Genomic DNA, 19,700 nt, shown 5'->3' with positions numbered 1-19,700 from the left:
CTATAGACAAATCCATCCCATTCCAAGTGGAGAGCGACGCATCTGACTTCACCCTAGCCGCCACCCTTAACCAGGTGGGCAGACCCGTGGTCTTCTTTTCACGAACCCTCCAAGGCCCCAAAACCCGACACTCCTCTGTCGAAAAGGAGGCCCAAGCCATAGTGGAAGCTGTATGGCACTGGCACCACTATTTAGCTGGTAAACGGTTCACCCTACTCACGGGCCAACGATCCGTTGCCTTCATGTTCAACAATACGCAGCGGGGCAAGATCAAGAACGACAAGATATTATGGTGGAGGATCGAACTCTCCACCTACAATTACGATATCTTGTATCGGCCCGGGAAGCTCAATGAGCCACCTGACGCCCAGTCCCATGGAACATGTGCCAGTGCGCAGGTGGACCGGTTACAGGATCTCCACAACGACCTCTGCCACCCGGGGGTCACCAGGTTTTTTCACTTCATTAGAGCCCGTAACCTGCCCTACTCCGTTGAGGATGTCAGGTCCATAACTCGAAATTGCCAGGTCTGCGCAGAATGCAAGCCGCACTTCTACCGACCAGACAGGGCACACCTCATAAAAGCCACCCGCCCCTTTGAACGCCTAAGCATCAACTTCAAAGGCCCCCTCCCCTCATCTCATTGCAATATATATTTCCTCAATGTCATTGACGAGTACTCACGTTTCCTCTTCACGATTCCCTGCCCAGATATGTCCTCGGCCACAGTCATCAGGGTCCTGCGCAGCCTCTTCACCCTGTTTGGTTTCCCCAGCTATATCCATCGCAACCTGGGATCCTCCTTCATGAGTGATGAACTACATAAGAACATAAGAAATAGGAGCAGGAGTAGGCCATCTAGCCCCTCGAGCCTGCCCCGCCATTCAATAAGATCATGGCTGATCTGACGTGGATCAGTACCACTTACCCGCCTGATCCCCATAACCCTTAATTCCCTTACCGCTCAGGAATCCATCCATCCGCGCTTTAAACATATTCAGCGAGGTAGCCTCCACCACCTCAGTGGGCAGAGAATTCCAGAGATTCACCACCCTCTGGGAGAAGAAGTTCCTCCTCAACTCTGTCTTAAACCGACCCCCCTTTATTTTGAGGCTGTGTCCTCTAGTTTTAACTTCCTGCGACGGTACATGCTCCCCAAAGGCAGAGGCTCAAGTAGGACTACTAGCTACAACCCCCGGGGAAACGGACAGGTTGAGAGAGAGAACGCAACAGTCTGGAAGACCGTTTTACTAGCGCTACGGTCTAAAGGCCGCTGGCAAGAGGTCCTACCGGAGGCACTACACTCCATTAGGTCCCTCCTGTGCACGACAACCAATGCCACCCTCCACGAACGGATGTTTGTGTTCCCCAGGAAGTCTTCCTCGGGGACTTCACTACTGTCGTGGCTGGCATACCCGGGCCCTGTCCTGCTTCGGAAGCATGTCAGGACCCGTAAGTCTGACCCCCTGGTCGAAAGGGTACAACTCCTCCACACCAACCCCCAGTATGCCTATGTGGCGTACTCTGATGGGCGGGAGAACACGGTTTCTATCCGTGACCTAGCGCCCGCAGGTGACTCAGGGACCACTATGGCCCCCAACCCCTCACCCCCAACCCCCAACTTTGTCCCGACCACATCAGAACCACTATTCACTCCTCTCACCCCCGTATACAGCTCGCCTGAGCCCCAGGAGTCGTCACCACGCGCTCTACGATCGGAAGAGACTACTGATGACAACAACGTCCTGGCGCTTGAAACAACACCGCGACCACCTGAAACTACATCGGAACCGGCACTACGGCAGTTGCAGTGGCAGAGCAAGCCCCCGGATAGACTGAACCTGTAAATATTGTAAATATAGTTCACTCTGCCTCACCCCGACGGACTCTTTTTTTAAACAGGTGGTGAATGTGGTTAACCACTGTTAGTTAGTATCTGTTATTATCTGTATATGTGGCACATCCCTGCCGGCTCCGTCCAAGACTCCTCCCCCTGGTCCGGGTGTGAAGGCGATGGCTCCTCCCCCTCGCCTTCAGCACAGACCAGATCTCCGACAGGGTTGGCTCCAAGTTCTTGTGAATAAAAGCCTATTTGTTCTTGCTCACAACTAGTCTTTGCTTGATTGATGGTGCATCACTTGGGTTGGGAGATGCGCATGGGACACCAACGCTACTCCAAGTGGGAATAAATCCTGTCTCGAAGAATCCTCTCCAATAATTTCCCTACCACTGATGTAAGGCTCATCGGCCTGTAATTACCTGGATTATTCTTGTGACCCTTCTTAAACAAAGGAACAACTTTGGCTGTTCTCCAATCCTCTGGGACCTCCCCTGTAGCCAGTGAGGATACAAAGATTTCTCTCAACTCCCCAGCAATTTCCTCCCTTGCCTCTCTCAGTATTCTAGGGACTTGTCCACCTTAATGTTTCTCAAGAACCCTAATACCGCCTCCTTCTTGATCTCAACATGACTCAAACTATCTACACATCCTTTCCCAGTCTCATCATCCACCAAGTCCTTCTCTTTGGTGAATACTGACACAAAGTACTATTTAATACCTCGCCCATTTCCTCTACCTCCACGCATAGATTCCCTCCCGTCCTTGAGTGGGCCAACCCTCTCCCTGGCTACCCTCTTGCTCTTTATATATGTATAAAACGCCTTGGGATTTTCCTTAATCCTGCTGGCCAATGACTTTTCATGACCCCTTTTAGCCCTCCTTATTCCTTGCTTAAGTTTCTTTCTACTTTCCTTGTATTCCACACTTGCTTCGTGTGTTCCCAGCCTCCTAGTTTTGACAAATGCTTCCTTTTTCTCTTTGGCTCGGCTCACAATATCTCTCGTTATCCAAGGTTCCCAAAACTTGCCATACTTATCCTTCATCCTTACAAGAATGAGCTGGTCCTGAATCCCTATCAACTTACACTTGAAAGCCTCCCACATGCCAGATGTTGATTTGCCCTCAGACATCTGCCCCCAGTCTACACACTTCAGTTCCTGCCTACCTCTTTTCAGTTCCCACCTCTGTTGCTACTTCCAGTGTCTCATCTAAAACATCGATATCCTGGAAAGTTGGGCTACGAATCCTGTCCCCTTTTCAATGATTTCTCTGTGACAGCAATAACATCATAATTCCACACAATACTATTACTTTATTATCCCTCAGTCATACATTTGCTTGCTTTCACTTGTATTCCTTGAGTCTTTCACATCATTTCTTTGAGAGGCAGTTGAGGAGCCCTAAGGCTCTGAATTCATCTGTTTTACCTGTTATATTTCCTGCATTGAAGCAAATACATTCCAAGCCACCAGTCCTGCTCAGCTCAGTGACCTCTCCCTGACTACTCTTCCACTTTGCTCTATCTGCCTTAATCTCAGCTCTTCCCCAGTCTCTGTACTGACTGACCTGCTGCTCCAGTTTTCATTCCACCCCCGCTCCAGGCAACACCATATATTGGTGCCCCATCCTTCTTGTACAGGTCCCACCTTCCCTGGAAGATATCCCAATGATCCACATATCTGAAGCTCTCCCCGCTACACCATCTCTTTAGCCACGTGTTGAACTGTACCATCTTTTTAATTCTTTCTCAGTGGCACGTGGCACAGGAAATGAGATTACTACCGTAGAGGTCCTGCTTTTTAGCTGACTATCTAACTCCCTGAATAGTCAGTGCAGGACCTTGTCTTCTTCCTGCCGATATCATTTGTGCCATTGTGGACAATGACATCTGTCTGTTTACCCTCCTGTTTCAGGATGCCCCATGCCCACTCTGAGACATCCATGACCCTGTCACCAGGGAGGCAACATACCATCCTGGAATCTCTCTCTCTCTCAGCCACAGAAGTGCCTGTCTGTGCCCCTGACTATCGAATCCCCAATTACTATTGCTCTACTGTACTTTGTCCCTCCCCTCTGTACAGCACAGCCAGCCATGGTGCCACTGCTCTGGCTGCTGTCACCTGATGGGCAATCCCTTTCATCAGTATCCAAAACGGAATACTTGTTTGACAGGAGGCCAGCCGTAGGTGACTCCTGCACTGACTGCCTGCCCCATCCGGCAGGCATCCATCTATCTTCTTGTACCTTGGATGTGACCACATCTCTACCTTCTGTCTATGACTCTCTCCATCATTTGTATGCTCCTTAGTGCCTCCAACTGCTGCTCAAACTGATTCATTGGTTGATGAGCAGCTGAAGTTGGTACACTTCCTAGAAATCATAGAAATCATAGAAACCCTACAGTGCAGAAGGAGGCCATTCGGCCCATCGAGTCTGCACCGACCACAATCCCACCCAGGCCCTACCCCCACATATTTACCCGCTAATCCCTCTAACCTACGCATCTCAGGGGCAATTTTAACCTGGCCAATCAACCTAACCCGCACATCTTTGGACTGTGGGAGGAAACCCACGCAAACACGAGGAGAATGTGCAAACTCCACACAGACAGTGACCCGACCCGGGAATCGAACCCGGGACCCTGGAGCTGTGAAGCAGCAGTGCTCACCACTGTGCTACCGTGCCGCCCTGCAGATGTAATTATCAGGGACCTCTCAGCGTCTATGATTGACCACATCTTAGGCAGGACACACAACCCCACAACTGACAAAATTACACATTGCTTTCAAACAAATAGGGTCCTTACTTACTATGTGTACTAGCCTGTACTAACCAGAGTGTGAAAAGAACAGTCTTTTGAAAGACTGAGAATCACTTAGTCTGTACGCCAGTGAGATTCTTTCTCCTGTAGCACCAAGGGAATGAATGCGTTAACAAAAACTAGCATCTGGCCAGCATTCACCAACCAAGAGCCATGATCTCTGTCACCTGAACCAAAGTGAGAAAAGTATTAAATACTTACCCGACCTTACCCACTATTTACCAATCACCCTTGTGTCCTCTACTACTCCAGCGGGGCAAGACCACTCCTGGGATTTATAAGTTAGAAAGCGAGGAGCAGAAGGCCCCTCTTTCCCCTCTGCACCAAATTCCCACTCAGTTCCAAATACCCGACAGCCCCACACTCACTCTGGCAGCGTCTCACTCCGCCTGAGTCTCTCCCACAGTTTGTGTGCAAACTCGCTGGTCTCACAGGGTGCACCACTACATCGAGGTGACCCCCAGGATGCACATCAGAGGAGGAGGTGGTCAGTGGCACTCTGTGCCCACTGGCCTGTGATGCCCTTGGTGGGTATTCACGGAGCGGCGGTGGGGGGGGGTGCCTGGAGGGCCCCCAGCCAACGTTCGGGGATCACGGATTAGCCGTGTTCATCCCACTGCCAGAGTCAGGAAGGGGGGAAGCAGAATGGCTGGAGATAGCCAGGGTCTTCAGGTGGAAGGTCCCGGCATGGGTTCCAGCGCTTCCTCCTGCTCCGGGGACACTCCATGGAATGGCAGGGCAGCTGGACTGAGCTCCAGAATCCTAGGCATCACCTAACCCTGCCTGTCCTGGCGGCCCACCTGCATTTGCCCCACGGTGTGCGAGTCCTCATCGCTGGCCCTCTGAGACAGAACCAAGATCTGTAACCCCTCATCACTGGCCCCCTGAGACAGAGCCAAGATCTGTAACCCCTCATCACTGGCCCTCTGTGACTGGGCCAAGCTCTTGCAGCCATGGCCCGCTTCATCTCCAGCATATCTCCCAGGTCCTCAGCCATGGTCCATGGTGACTCGGCCATGGCTTGGACTCTGCCACTCATGACGACCAGTTCCTGCCCCAAGCTTTCCACTGCAGTCGCTAACTTTGCAGTGTTGGCCTGGGTACCTTGCAATGCCAGCTCTATCTCCTGTGACTGAAGGCTATGGGACTGCTCCAATTCGCCTCACAGTTGTTGCTATGTTGCTGACAGCCTCTCCTGCATTCTCCAGCTCTGTTGCTGCATCTCCAGCAGCTTCAGGAGAACAGATTCCAGCGGCCCAGCACCTGGCTGGAGGCCAGCTGTTTCCTCAGAGCTGCCAGACCTCTGCATGCCTGAGCCCTCAGACATTCCTGCCTCCACCCGATGTGCTGTGCGCCGCTCACCCAAAAATGCCACTGACATGGTGGCATGGTGATCGTGGATGGTGCAGTTGCCTTAGTTTATTTATTAGTATCACAAGTAGGCTTACATTAACACTGCAATGAAGTTTCTGTGAAAATCCCCGAGTCGCCACACTCTGAAGCAGGCAGAGATCTGTTGTCCCTCAGAGAATCAGTCTGCAGCTGTTCCTCTCAGAGACTGACTGTCCGCTCTCACTCAACTTTGGGGTTTGTGTCCATTTTAAATATAAAACTCAGGCTGTTTGGAAACACCAGTATTTCTGAGTAAAGTCCATGCTTTTTCCTTCACCCTCACAACAGCATCAACAGCAAGTTCTGTTTTAAATTATTGCATCTTCAGCAGTTGCTTCCTCACACTTAGTTACATTTTCCCATCTGCAGTTGATGCCATTCCTGTTTCTCCGAAGATTTAAGACTCTTTTCTGTGTTTTGTACAGATTACAGCACAATATCAATGTGTCTTTTCCAGAATGTACCAAGGTGGCCATGGTCAGTGTTAAAACAGAGAGCTGACACCAGGCCATAGAGAGAGAGAGATAAGAGCAAGTGAGCAACATCTACCTCAAAGAGGCAATCTTCCAACACTCCATTTCACAAATAACAGAGGGAAAGGGAAAGAACATTGAGGGATGGAGAGATCGGGGTTGGAGAGATAGGGGGATGGAGAGATAGTGGGATGGAGAGATAGGGGGATGGAGAGATAGTGGGATGGAGAGATAGAGGGATGGAGGGATAGAGAGATCATGGGGTGGAGAAATTGAGGGATGGAGAGATAGAGAGATGGAGAAATAGTAGGATGGAGAGATAGAGGGATGGAGAGTTAAATAGATGGAAAGATAGATGGATGGAGAGATAAAGAGATGGAAAGATGGAGGGATAGAGGGATGGAGAGATAGTGGGATGGAGAGAAAGAGGGATGGAGAGATAGAGGGATGGAGAGGTCGAGGGATGGAGAGATCGAGGGATGGAGAGATGAAAAAATTAATTAAACACGACCTCAACAAGAAAATCCCTCAATAAAACTCCACCTCAATATTAAAACCCCTTGATAATATCCAACCTCAATAACAGACCACCTTCTTCTGTCGGAAAAAAGACACAAAAGTCTGAGGTCATGTACCAACCGACTCAAAAACAGCTTCTTCCCTGCTGCTGTCAGACTTTTCATAGAACTCATACAGTACAGAAAGAGGCTATTCGGCCCATCGAGTCTGCACCGACCACAATCCCACCCAGGTTCTACCCCCATATCCCTACATATTTTACCCACTAATCCCTCTAACCTACGCATCTCAGGACACTAAGGGGCAATTTTAGCATGGCCAATCAACCTAACCCGCACATCTTTGGACTGTGGGAGGAAACCTGAGCACCCGGAGGAAACCCACGCAGACACGAGGAGAATGTGCAAACTCCACACAGACAGTGACCCAAGCCGGGAATCAAACCCAGGTCCCTGGAGCTGTAAAGCAGCAGTGCTAACCACTGTGCTACCGTGCCGACTTTTGAATAGACTTACCTTGCATTAAGTTGATCTTTCTCTGCACCCTAGCTATGACTGTAACATTACATTCTGTACTCTCTTGTTTCCTTTTCTATGAACGGTATGCTTTGTCTGAATAGTGCGCAAGAAACAATACTTTTCACAATATACTAATACACGTGACAATAATAAATCAAAATCAAATTAAACCCCCTCAATAGAACCCAGCCTCAAACCCCCTCAGTGGAACCCACCCTCAAAACCCCTCAATAGAACCCAGCCTCAAACCCCCTCAATAGAACCCAGCCTCAAACCCCCTCAATCGGACCTAGCCTCAAAACCCCTCAATCGGACCCAGCCTCAAAACCCCTTAATACAACCTGCCCTCAATCCCCCTCAATAGATCCCAGCCTCAAACCCCCTCAATAGATCCCACCCTCAAAACCCCTCAATAGATCCCTCTCTGGTTCCCTCTGGAACTCTCACTTCTCAGATTATTTGATCTATCATTAGTCTGCCTATTCCACTAACCTGTCTGTGTATGTTTGAACTTTTCTATTTTCTAGTATTCCACAGCTCATTGTACATTCAATTTTGCTGCAACCACCCAAATGAGAGGAGGGCTTGGTTGTGTGTAGATTTCTTCTCGCTTTGCCCTAGGTGTGGACAGATTAGATGCAATTGTGGGTCAAGTCTTTTGTATCACAACAATGTTAAACAATGGGGCAGCACGGGGACACAGTGGTTAGCACTGCTCCCTCACAGTGCCAGGGACCCGGGGCAGCACGGTGACACAGTGGTTAGCACTGCTGTCTCACAGTGCCAGGGACCCGGGGCAGCACGGTGACACAGTGGTTAGCACTGCTGTCTCACAGTGCCAGGGACCCGGGGCAGCACGGTGACACAGTGGTTAGCACTGCTGTCTCACAGTGCCAGGGACCCGGGGCAGCACGGTGACACAGTGGTTAGCACTGCTCCCTCACAGTGCCAGGGACCCGGGGCAGCACGGTGACACAGTGGTTAGCACTGCTGCCTCACAGCGCCAGGGACCCGGGGCAGCACGGTGACACAGTGGTTAGCACTGCTCCCTCACAGTGCCAGGGACCCGGGGCAGCACGGTGACACAGTGGTTAGCACTGCTCCCTCACAGTGCCAGGGACCCGGGGCAGCACGGTGGCACAGTGGTTAGCACTGCTGTCTCACAGCGCCAGGGACCCGGGGCAGCACGGTAACACAGTGGTTAGCACTGCTGTCTCACAGCACCAAGGACCCGGGTTCGATTCCTGGCTTGGGTCAATGACTGTGCGAAGTCTGCATGTTCTCCCCGTGTCTGCGTGGGTTTTCTTGGGGTGCTCCAGTTTCTTCCTACAGTCTGAAAGACGTGCTAGTTAGGTGCATTGGCCATGCTAAGTTGCCCCTCAGTGTACCCGAACAGGCACCAGACTGTGGCAATTCGGGGAATTTCACAGTTACTTCATTGCAGTGTTAATGTCAGCCTGCTTGTGATACTAATAAATAAACTTTAAAAAACTAAAACCAATGAAGCGGCATTGATGTATTGAGTCTGCAGAAAGCACTCGCAGCAGCAAACAGCAACACCAGACTTTGCACCTTCAGGAATCATGAACAGATATCCACAGCTTTCTATTCATTCAGGAGCTGCTCCCTGTGAATGTTACCCCTTGCTCGGAGAACCAAGGATCAATCCCGAGTGTGTTCCGGGCACAGAAATAATAGAACATAGAACAGAGAACAGTACAGCACAGAACAGGCCCTTCGGCCCACGATGTTGTGCCGAGCTTTATCTGAAACCAAGATCAAGCTATCCCACTCCCTATCATCCTGGTGTGCTCCATGTGCCTATCCAATAACCGCTTAAATGTTCCTAAAGTGTCTGACTCCACTATCACTGCAGGCAGTCCATTCCATAATACTGACAAAATGTTCACAGCAATAAAACACAGGTAAATGATTAATGCAGTGTCATTTACAATGATATTTATTGTCTTTACATCATGATTTAACAATGTTTAAGCTTCATCAGCATCAGAACATTAAATAACTTGATCATTCAAACAGTGAGTATTGCTGAAGAGAGAAACACACTGTCACTGTGTTCACTTTGAGTACAAGAGTTGCAAATTGTGTTGCCTGGACTCGAGGGTGTTGGCTATGAGGAGAGGTTGAATAAACTAGGATTGTTTTCACTGGAAAGACGGAGGCTGAGGGGAGACCTGATAGAGATCTACAAAATGATGAGAGGCACAGACAGGATGGATAATCAGAGGCTTTTTCCCAGGGTGGAAGTGCCAATTACAAGGGACACAGGTTCAAGGTGAGAGGGGGAAAGTTTAAGGGAGATGTGCGGGGAAGTTTTTCATGCAGAGAGTGGTGGGTGCCTGGAACACGCTGCCAGAGGAGGTGGTGGAAGCAGGAACATTAGCAATATTTAAGAGCCATCTGAATGGGTACATGAATAAGGAGGGAATAGAGGGATACGGAGCGAGTAAGGGCAGAAGGTTATTTTTAGTTTAGTTAGGGCATCACGATCGGCACAGGCTTGGAGGGCCGAAGGGCCTGTTCCTGTGCTGTACTGTTCTTTATTCTTAAAACTTTGCACCTTGGGCTGATCAGAACTGATTCACGGAAACCACTCTGACCTGCACCTCTCCCATTCAAAGCTTTTAACACAAAGTAATACCACAGAACTGAGAAATGATTATATTGGGTACATTGTTAATCTTCTATAATTGATATGATATTGGAGTTGTTTGCTCGATGTCGGAATCTGTGGAGAGAAGGAAAGGTATCAATAATATGAAATGATTTAGTCGGGAATGGGCGAGCAGAGAACTTCTTCCCCCCGTGAGTTCATTCTCTTTTTTGCTGGAAAGATGACCTTTACAAATACAAAACCGACAGTCAGGAGCTTTGTGCCAATGGAAAGTTGTGTTTCACTGTGGAGTTAGTGTCTGTGAGCAGTGTAGCAGCTGGGATGATGGGAAGATCGGAGCTGGATGGGTTTATGAATTGGTGATATATCCAGGAAGAAAGCACAATTGTCAACTGTGAAAAGTGTTAAGAATTGTACTTTGTCATGTTTAAGTATTTTCATTGGTAAAAGTTATGCTGATTCGTTTTGTTATATTCTGTGTTCTTAACAACAGTTTGTTTTGATAAAAACTTCCTGGTGGGTCACTTGAATCATATGTGAAACATGATGGAGTTGTATAGAACTTTGGTGGGCCACAGCTGGAGTACTGTGTGAAGGGGCTTAAGGCTCCGAAAGCTTGTGGCTTTTGCTACCAAATAAACCTGTTGGACTTTAACCTGGTGCTGTTAAACTTCTTACTGTGTTTATCCCAGTCCAATGCGGCACGGTAGCATGGGCGGCACGGTAGCACAGTGGTTAGCACTGCTGCTTCACAGCTCCAGGGTCCCGGGTTCGATTCCCGGCTCGGGTCACTGTCTGTGTGGAGTTTGCACATTCTCCTCGTGTCTGCGTGGGTTTCCTCCGGGTGCTCCGGTTTCCTCCCACAGTCCAAAGATGTGCAGGTTAGGTTGATTGGCCAGGTTATAAATTGCCCCTTAGAGTCCTGGGATGCGTAGGTTAGAGGGATTAGTGGGTAAATATGTGGGGGTAGGACCTGGGTGGGATTGTGGTCGGTGCAGACTCGATGGGCCGAATGGCCTCCTTCTGCACTGTAGGGTTTCTATTTCTATGATTTCTATGCTAGCATCTCCACGTCATGCACATCATAACATTCAGTGACAAAAATGGTTGATGAAGGAAGGGCCATGGATGTCGTCTATATGGATTTCAGTAAGGCATTTGACAAAGTCCCACATGGCAGGTTGGTTAAGAAGGTTAAGGCTCATGGGATACAAGGAGAAGTGGCTAGATGGGTGGTGAACTGGCTTGGCCATAGGAGACAGAGGGTAGTGGTCGAAGGGTCTTTTTCCGGCTGGAGGTCTGTGACCAGTGGTGTTCCGCAGGGCTCTGTACTGGGACCTCTGCTATTTGTGATATATATAAATGATTTGGAAGAAGGTGTAACTGGTGTAATCAGCAAGTTTTCGGATGACACAAAGATGGCTGGAATTGCGGATAGCGAAGAGCATTGTCGGGCAATACAGCAGGATATAGATAGGCTGGAAAATTGGGCGGAGAGGTGGCAGATGGAGTTTAATCCGGATAAATGTGAAGAGATGCATTTTGGGAGAAATAATGTAGGGAGGAGTTATACAATAAATGGCAGAGTCATCAGGAGTATAGAAACACAGAGGGACCTAGGTGTGCAAGTCCACAAATCCTTGAAGGTGGCAACACAGGTGGAGAAGGTGGTGAAGAAGGCATATGGTATGCTTGCCTTTATAGGACGGGGTATAGAGTATAAAAGCTGGAGTCTGATGATGCAGCTGTATAGAACGCTGGTTAGGCCACATTTGGAGTACTGCGTCCAGTTCTGGTCGCCGCACTACCAGAAGGACGTGGAGGCATTGGAGAGAGTGCAGAGAAGGTTTACCAGGATGTTGCCTGGTATGGAGGGTCTTAGCTATGAGGAGAGATTGGGTAGACTGGGGTTGTTCTCCTTGGAAAGACGGAGAATGAGGGGAGATCTAATAGAGGTATACAAGATTATGAAGGGTATAGATAGGGTGAACAGTGGGAAGCTTTTTCCCAGGTCGGAGGTGACGATCACGAGGGGTCACGGGCTCAAGCTGAGAGGGGCGAAGTATAACTCAGACATCAGAGGGACGTTTTTTACACAGAGGGTGGTGGGGGCCTGGAATGCGCTGCCAAGTAGGGTGGTGGAGGCAGGCACGCTGACATCGTTTAAGACTTACCTGGATAGTCACATGAGCAGCCTGGGAATGGAGGGATACAAACGATTGGTCTAGTTGGACCAAGGAGCGGCACAGGCTTGGAGGGCCGAAGGGCCTGTTTCCTGTGCTGTACTGTTCTTTGTTCTTTGTTGTTCTTTATGGACCAAGTGCTGGCAGATGGGATTAGGTGGGAATTCGGGTGTTACTAATGTTACAATAATAAATCAAATCAAATGGTGTTCTGTTGGCGTGGCTGGATACCTGAGAGATTGCGTGGAAGCTTGAATGCACATTGAATTCAAGCCTGAGGAAAACTGGAAGGAGATCTGGAAATCTTGAAATGTGAATCCTTGGTGATTGCATCTGAGAGAGAGCTTTATGTGCGAGTAGATTTCAAAGTGTGTTTTGAGTGGAGTTTGGAAAGCCTTGTGTGGTAGACAGAGTGAGACCAGTTACCTCAAAGTGTGACAAGCGTCAGGGGGATTTGATGAGAAACCTACAGAAACTGGTTTGGGTGAGACCTGTCACTTGGTTTCAGGTTGTGGTGTGGCTGGCCGCAGAGTGGCCGATCACACTTTGCCGATTGGTTATTTATAGAGACTGAGTACTTACTGAGAACATTAGAGTATCAGATATATTGTGTAACCTGTGTTACCTTTACAAAGCTGCGGTGAAGGAGTGACATATTGTACTGAATAATTTCTTGGTTAATAAATGTGTTATTCTTTTGTTCAAAGTTCATTACCAGTCCTGCTACTCTGTTCATCCAAGTCTCTAATCAAAAAAAATGTAAGGATCTATTGAGCCAGCGTTCCACTCTGGGACTTGACTGTCCAGTGGTTACATCAGCTGGGATGGTACAGGATCGTAGATTTTGGCAGTATTACTTTGATTCTGTGATTGGATGAATGTTGATTTATTTCCAAGGTGGGATGCTGTGTGACTTGGAGGAGATATTGGAGGTGATGATGTTCCCATGTACCTGCTGCCTTTGTCCTTCTGGGCTGTGGATGTCACAGGTTTAGTGTTCAAATACCCAACATGGTGAAACAAGGGAGCGGGCCAACAGCTCATCGACAGGCGAAAGTTCCACCTGCAGGACTTTTGATTGTGGAGTGGATTCCTGGGATAATTGGCCCTATCACCAATCCTTTAACCCCTGACCTGCCTTCATTTCTCTGCGATTGTGTGTTGGAAATATTTCAGTTACTTACCGAGTTGGTTGGACTGTCAGATTGTGGTATCTGGGAGTGAACCCAGCTCGATGTCTGCACTAAATGGAGAAGAAATAACGGAGTTTATTTTTACACGGGTGATCTATGTTATATCGCATTCTTTATTCAGTTCCTCTCACCTTCTCTTTTTTAATTACTTTCTCTCCATTATCTCTTGACTTGAGTTCGAGATGAAAGCTGCTCCAGGTCACTCTCCCAGTCCATTAATGACACTGATTGTTGACTCCCATTGGATTGAAAGCCATACCTCACACTTTGAGGTAACTGGTCTCACTCTGTCTACCACACAAGGCTTTCCAAACTCCACTCAAAACACACTTTGAAATCTACTCGCACATAAAGCTTTCTCTCAGATGCGATCACCAAGGATCCACATTTTTACAATCTGGTTTCAGATTGTAGTGTGGCCGACCACATTTTACTTATTGGTTATTTTACAGAGATTGTATACTTATTGAGAACATTAGAATATCAGACTGATTTTGTAACCTGTGTTATCTTTACAAAGCTGTGGTGAAGGAGTTGGACCTGAAACCAGATTTCAACTCTCCATTTGGAGCGGCAAGGTTTGATCAGGGACAGTCAGCATGGTTTTGTCAGAGGGAGGTCATGCCTAACAAATTTGATTGAATTTTATGAGCATGTAACCAAGTGTGTGGATGAGGGTAGTGCGGTTGATGGAGTTTACATGGATTTCAGCAAAGCCTTTGACAAAGTCCCACTTGGGAGACTTTATTAAGAATGCTGATGCACATGGGATACAGGGTGATCTGACAAGGTGGATTCATAATTAGCTTAGCGGTAGGAGAGAGAGGGTGGTGACAGTCGGCTGCTTTAGTGACTGGAGGCCAGTGACCAGTGATGTACCACAGGGATCCGTGCTGGGCCCCCTATTGTTCGTCATTGATATAAATGCTATCAATGAGTGTGTGGGTGGGAGGATCAGTAATCTTGCCGATGACACAAAGATTGGCTGGGTGGTTAACAGTGAGGTTGAGTGTCTTGGGTACAGAGAGGTCATGATGGAGTTTTATAGGGTCCCGTTAGGGTTCACTCAGACTTCAGTCAACAGAATCAGAATCACAGAATCCTACAGTGCAGAAGAGGCCCTTTGAGTCTGCACCGACGCATGAAAGGCCCTGACCTGCCACCTAATCCCATTTGCCAGCACTTGGCCAATAGCCTTGAATGTTATGGCAAGCCAAGTGCTCATCCAGGTACTTTTTAAAGGATGTGAGGCATCCCGCCTCCATCACCCTCCCAGGCAGTGCATTCCAGATCGTCACCACCCTCTGAGTAAAAACGTGTTTCCACAAATCCCCCCTAAACCTCCCACCCCTCACTTTTAACTTGTGTCGCTTTGTGACTGACCCTTCAACTAAGGGGAACAGCTGCTCCTTATCCACCCTGTCAATGCCCCTCATAATCTTAAACACCTTAATCAGGTCACCTCTCAGTCTTCTCTGCTCCAGAGAAAACAACCCAAACCTCTGCAACCTTTCTTCATAACTTAAATGTTCCATCCCAGGCAGCATCCTGGTGAATCTCCTCTGCGCCCCTTCCAGTGCATTCATGTCCTTCCTAATCATTTGGCGACCAGAACTGCACACAGTACTTCAGCTGTGGCCTCACCAAAGTTCTATACAGCTCCATCATGACCTCTCTGCTTTTGTAATCTATACCCTGTGTGGTAAACCACTGTTAGCTTATTACCTGCATATGTGACATGCCTGGACACATCCCTGCCAGCCCTACCCGAGACTCCTCCACCCCCTGGTCCAGGTATAAAGGCGACTGCTTCCCATCTCCCTGCCTCAGTCTGGACCAGTTCATCGGCATGGGTGTGCTCCAAGTCTTTTAATAAAAGCCTATTTGTTCTTGCATACAAACTAGTCTTTGCTCGATTGATGGTGCGTCAATTTTATGAGCAAAGGTTTTGGGATGGAGCAGATACTAAAACCCGACAAACTCGAACTGGACCCTCAAGCTGTAGGAGCCTCTAACAGCTTCGATCACTGGCTGCGCTGTTTCGAAACTTTCCTCACCTCCTCCTGTGTCGTCCGGACCGAAACCGACAAGCTACACGTGCTCCACGCCCGGGGAAGCGATCAAGTATTCTCGATGATTAGAGACGCTGAAACTTACAAGGATGCGATCGAACTTTTAAAAGGCCAGTACAACAAACAGTCTAATGAAATCTACGCCAGACATCTTCTGGCTACTCGCAGACAACAGCCCAGGAGAATCGGGTGATCAATTCCTGCGTGCGTGCGAGCACTTGGCAGGGTCTGCAACTGCAAGACTGTAACAACCGCCCAAAACACTGAGGACTTAATCAGAGATGCCTATGTTACGGGTATCAGGTCAAACTATATCCGACAACGACTGCTGGAACAGGGTGGGCTGGACCTACAAAAGACTGTGGTGCTTACCGACTCGTTAGAGGTGGCCTTCCGTAATCTCGAGGCCTACACCCCCGACCACGGGGGCGCATCGTGGACACCGCGGCCGCCGCCACCTCTGTACCCGGGAGGGCCGCAGGCCGACGCCACGCCACGTCCCACCAATGACCCGACCGCTGCTGCAGTCTCAGGAGGCCCGAAGTGCTACTTCTGCGGCCTGGGGAAGCACCCCCGACAACGCTGCCCGGCGAAGGATGCGATCTGCTCCGGGTGTGGAAAGAAGGGCCATTACGTGAAGGTATGCAGAGTGAAATCGACCTCCAAGCCCAGTAGCGCCGCGTGCGACTCGCGGGGGCCGCCATCTTGGGTGCCGGTAGCCACGTGTGAGCCGTGTGGGCCGCCATCTTGGATGCCATCAGCTGCGTGTGGGCTGTGCAGGCTGCCATCTTGGATGCCATCAGCCACGTGTGAGCCGTGTGGGCTGCCATCTTGGATGCCATCAGCTGCGTGTGGGCCGTGCAGGCCGCCATCTTGGATGCCGTTAGCCGTGTGCGACTACTCGCAAAATCCAACGGTGGCTTCGATTACGCTAGACCAATCCAGGCCTCACCAACTCGCCAGGTCTATGATGGACATCGACGTAAATGGTCGCATTACAAACTGTTTGTTTGACTGTGGGAGTACGGAGAGCTTTATTCACCCTAACACAGTGAGTCGCTATGCCCTTTCAGTACTGCCAGTGAAGCAAATGACCTCAATGGCTTCAAAGTCCCACTCGGTGGATGTCTTTGGGTACTGCGTGGCGACCCTGACTGTACAGGGCACAGTGTACAAAAACTTCAGGCTCCTCATGCTGCCACAACTCTGCGCTGCCGTACTCCTGGGGCTAGATTTCCTGAGTCACCTTAAGAGCGTCACCATGGAGTATAATGGGCCTTTTCCCCCGCTCTCTGTTTGCAATCACCAGTTCTTAGATCGCCCACCGTGCACCACCTGCAGCCTCTCAACCCTTAAAGTCGCCCCTCCCTCACTGTTTGAAAATCTCACCCCCGATTGCAAGCCCATCGCCATCAAGAGCAGACGGTACAGTGCTGGAGACAGGGCTTTTATCAGGTCCGAAGTACAGCGGCTCCTAGGGGAGGGGATCATCGAGGCCAGTACCAGCCCCTGGAGAGCGCAAGTAGTAGTTGTTAAAACTGGGGAGAAACATCGCATGGTCATTGACTACAGTCAGACCATTAACCGATACACGCAGCTGGCCGCGTACCCCCTTTCCCGCATATCTGACATGGTCAATCAGATTGCACAATATCGGGTGTTCTCCACCATCGACTTAAAATCTGCATACCACCAGCTCCCTATCCGCCCGGAGGACCGCCAATATACTGCCTTCGAGGCGGATGGCCACCTCGATCACTTCCTTAGGGTCCCCTTCGGCGTCACCAACGAGGTCTCGGTTTTCCAGCGTGAGATGGACCGAATGGTAGACCAGAACGGGCTGCGGGCCACCTTCCCGTACCTGGATAACGTCACCCTCTGCAGCCATGATCAGCAGGACCACGACGCCAACATCCACAAATTCCGCCACACCGCCACACTCCTAAATCTGACCTATAATAAGGAGAAGTGCGTATTCCGCACACACTGCCTCGCCATCCTTGGTTGAGTTGTGGAAAACGGGGTCATCAGTCCCAATCCCGACCACATGCGTCCCCTCCTGGAACTCCCCCTCCCCACCAGCCTCAAAGCACTGAGGAGATGCCTGGGCTTCTTCTCGTATTACGCCCAGTGCCCAATTATGCGGATAAAGCCCGTCCGCTCATCAAATCTACCTCTTTTCCCCTGATGGCAGAGGCCCGCCTGGCCTTCGACCGCATCAAAGTGGATAGAGCTGTGAAGAAGGCTTATAGTGTGTTAGCTTTTATTAACAGGGGGTTGGAGTTTAAGAGCCGTGGGGTTATGCTGCAACTGTACAGGACCTTGGTGAGACCGCATTTGGAATATTGCGTGCAGTTCTGGTCACCTCACTATAAGAAGGATGTGGAAGCGCTGGAAAGAGTGCAGAGGAGATTTACCAGGATGCTGCCTGGTTTGGAGTGTCGGTCTTATGAGGAAAGGTTGAGGGAGCTGGGGCTGTTCTCTCTGGAGCGGAGGAGATTGAGGGGAGACTTAATAGAGGTTTATAAAATGATGAAGGGGATAGATCGAGTGAACGTTCAAAGACTATTTCCTCGGGTGGATGGAGCTATTACAAGGGGGCATAACTATAGGGTTCATGGTGGGAGATATAGGAAGGATATCAGAGGTAGGTTCTTCACGCAGAGAGTGGTTGGGGTGTGGAATGGACTGCCTGCAGTGATAGTGGAGTCAGACACTTTAGGAACATTTAAGCGGTTATTGGATAGGCACATGGAGCACACCAGGATGGTAGGGAGTGGGATAGCTTGATCTTGGTTTCAGATGAAGGTCGGCACAACATCGTGGGCCGAAGGGCCTGTTCTGTGCTGGACTGTTCTATGTTCTATCTATGTTCTAAAGCAGACACCGCGAAGGCCACGATGCACGCTGTAGACGAATCCATCCCGTTCCAGGTGCGTCTGACTTCGCCCAAGCCGCCACCCTTAACCAGGCGGGCAGACTCGTGGCCTTCTTCTCATGAACCCTCCAAGGCCCTGAAATTCGACACTCCTCTGTCAAAAAGGAGGCCCAAGCCATAGTGGAAGCTGTACAGCACTGGCGCCACTACTTAGCTGGTAAACGATTCATCCTACTCAGGGACCAACGGTCAGTTGCATTCATGTTTAATAACACGCAGCGGGGCAAGATCAAAAACGATAAAATATTGAGGTGGAGAATCGAGCTTTCCACCTACAATTACGACATCTTATACCGGCCCGGGAAGCTCAATGAGCCCCCAGTGCACTACACTCAATTAGATCACTCCTTTGCACAGCTACCAATGCTACCCCTCATGAAAGAATGTTTGTTTTCCCCAGAAAGTCCTCCTCGGGGACCTCACTACCATCATGGCTGACGTCCCCAGGCCCTGTCCTGCTCCGGAAGCACATGAGGACCCATAAGTCGGACCCCCTGGTCGAAAGGGTCCAAGTCCTCCACGCCAACCACCAATAAGCCTATGTGGCGTACCCCGACGGGCGGGAGGACACAGTCTCTATTTGAGACCTGGCACCCACAGGTGCCCCAGGGACCACTACGACCCACAACCCCACACCCTCAACCCCCAACGTTGTCCATACAGCACCAGGGCCACAGCACGCTCCCCTAGCCCCCGTATACAGCACGCCTGAGCCCCAGGAGCCGCCATCACGCACCCGACAATCTGCAGGGACTACAGACGACTCGAGCGACTCCGACCTGGCGCCTGAACCAACACCGCGGCCACCTGAAGCGACACCACAACCGGCACTACGGCGGTCGCAGCGGCAGATCAAGCCCCCAGAGAGACTAAATTTGTAATTCTGTAAATATCATTCCACCCACCTCACCCCCGCCGGACTCTTTTTTAAAAACAGGGGGTGAATGTGGTAAACCACTGTTAGCTTATTACCTGTATATGTGACATGCCTGGACACATCCCTGCCGGCCCTACCCGAGACTCCTCCCCCCCCCCCCGGTCCAGGTATAAAGGCGACTGCTCCCCACCCCCCTGCCTCAGTCTGGACCAGTTCATCGGCATGGGTGTGCTCCAAGT

At 49.9% G+C, this 19,700-nt stretch overlaps 1 protein-coding gene across 1 annotated transcript in view; it reads right to left on the bottom strand.

Annotated features, from left to right (window-relative positions):
* Positions 1-9,502: 9,502 nt before the first annotated feature.
* Positions 9,503-19,700, bottom strand: part of LOC144480912 (uncharacterized) — a 97,796-nt gene continuing 87,598 nt past the window's right edge. Inside the window, exons 8-9 of the mRNA XM_078200560.1 lie at positions 13,566-13,624; positions 9,503-10,312 (exon numbers count right to left, since the gene is read on the bottom strand). Coding sequence (XP_078056686.1) covers positions 13,582-13,624 — 43 coding nt within the window. The 3' untranslated portion in view covers positions 9,503-10,312; positions 13,566-13,581. The remainder of the gene's footprint in view (positions 10,313-13,565; positions 13,625-19,700) is intronic.

This window comes from Mustelus asterias, chromosome 1 (assembly GCF_964213995.1).
Source record: "Mustelus asterias chromosome 1, sMusAst1.hap1.1, whole genome shotgun sequence".
NCBI lineage: Eukaryota > Metazoa > Chordata > Chondrichthyes > Carcharhiniformes > Triakidae > Mustelus > Mustelus asterias.
This window is presented reverse-complemented; position numbering and strand designations above follow the sequence as displayed.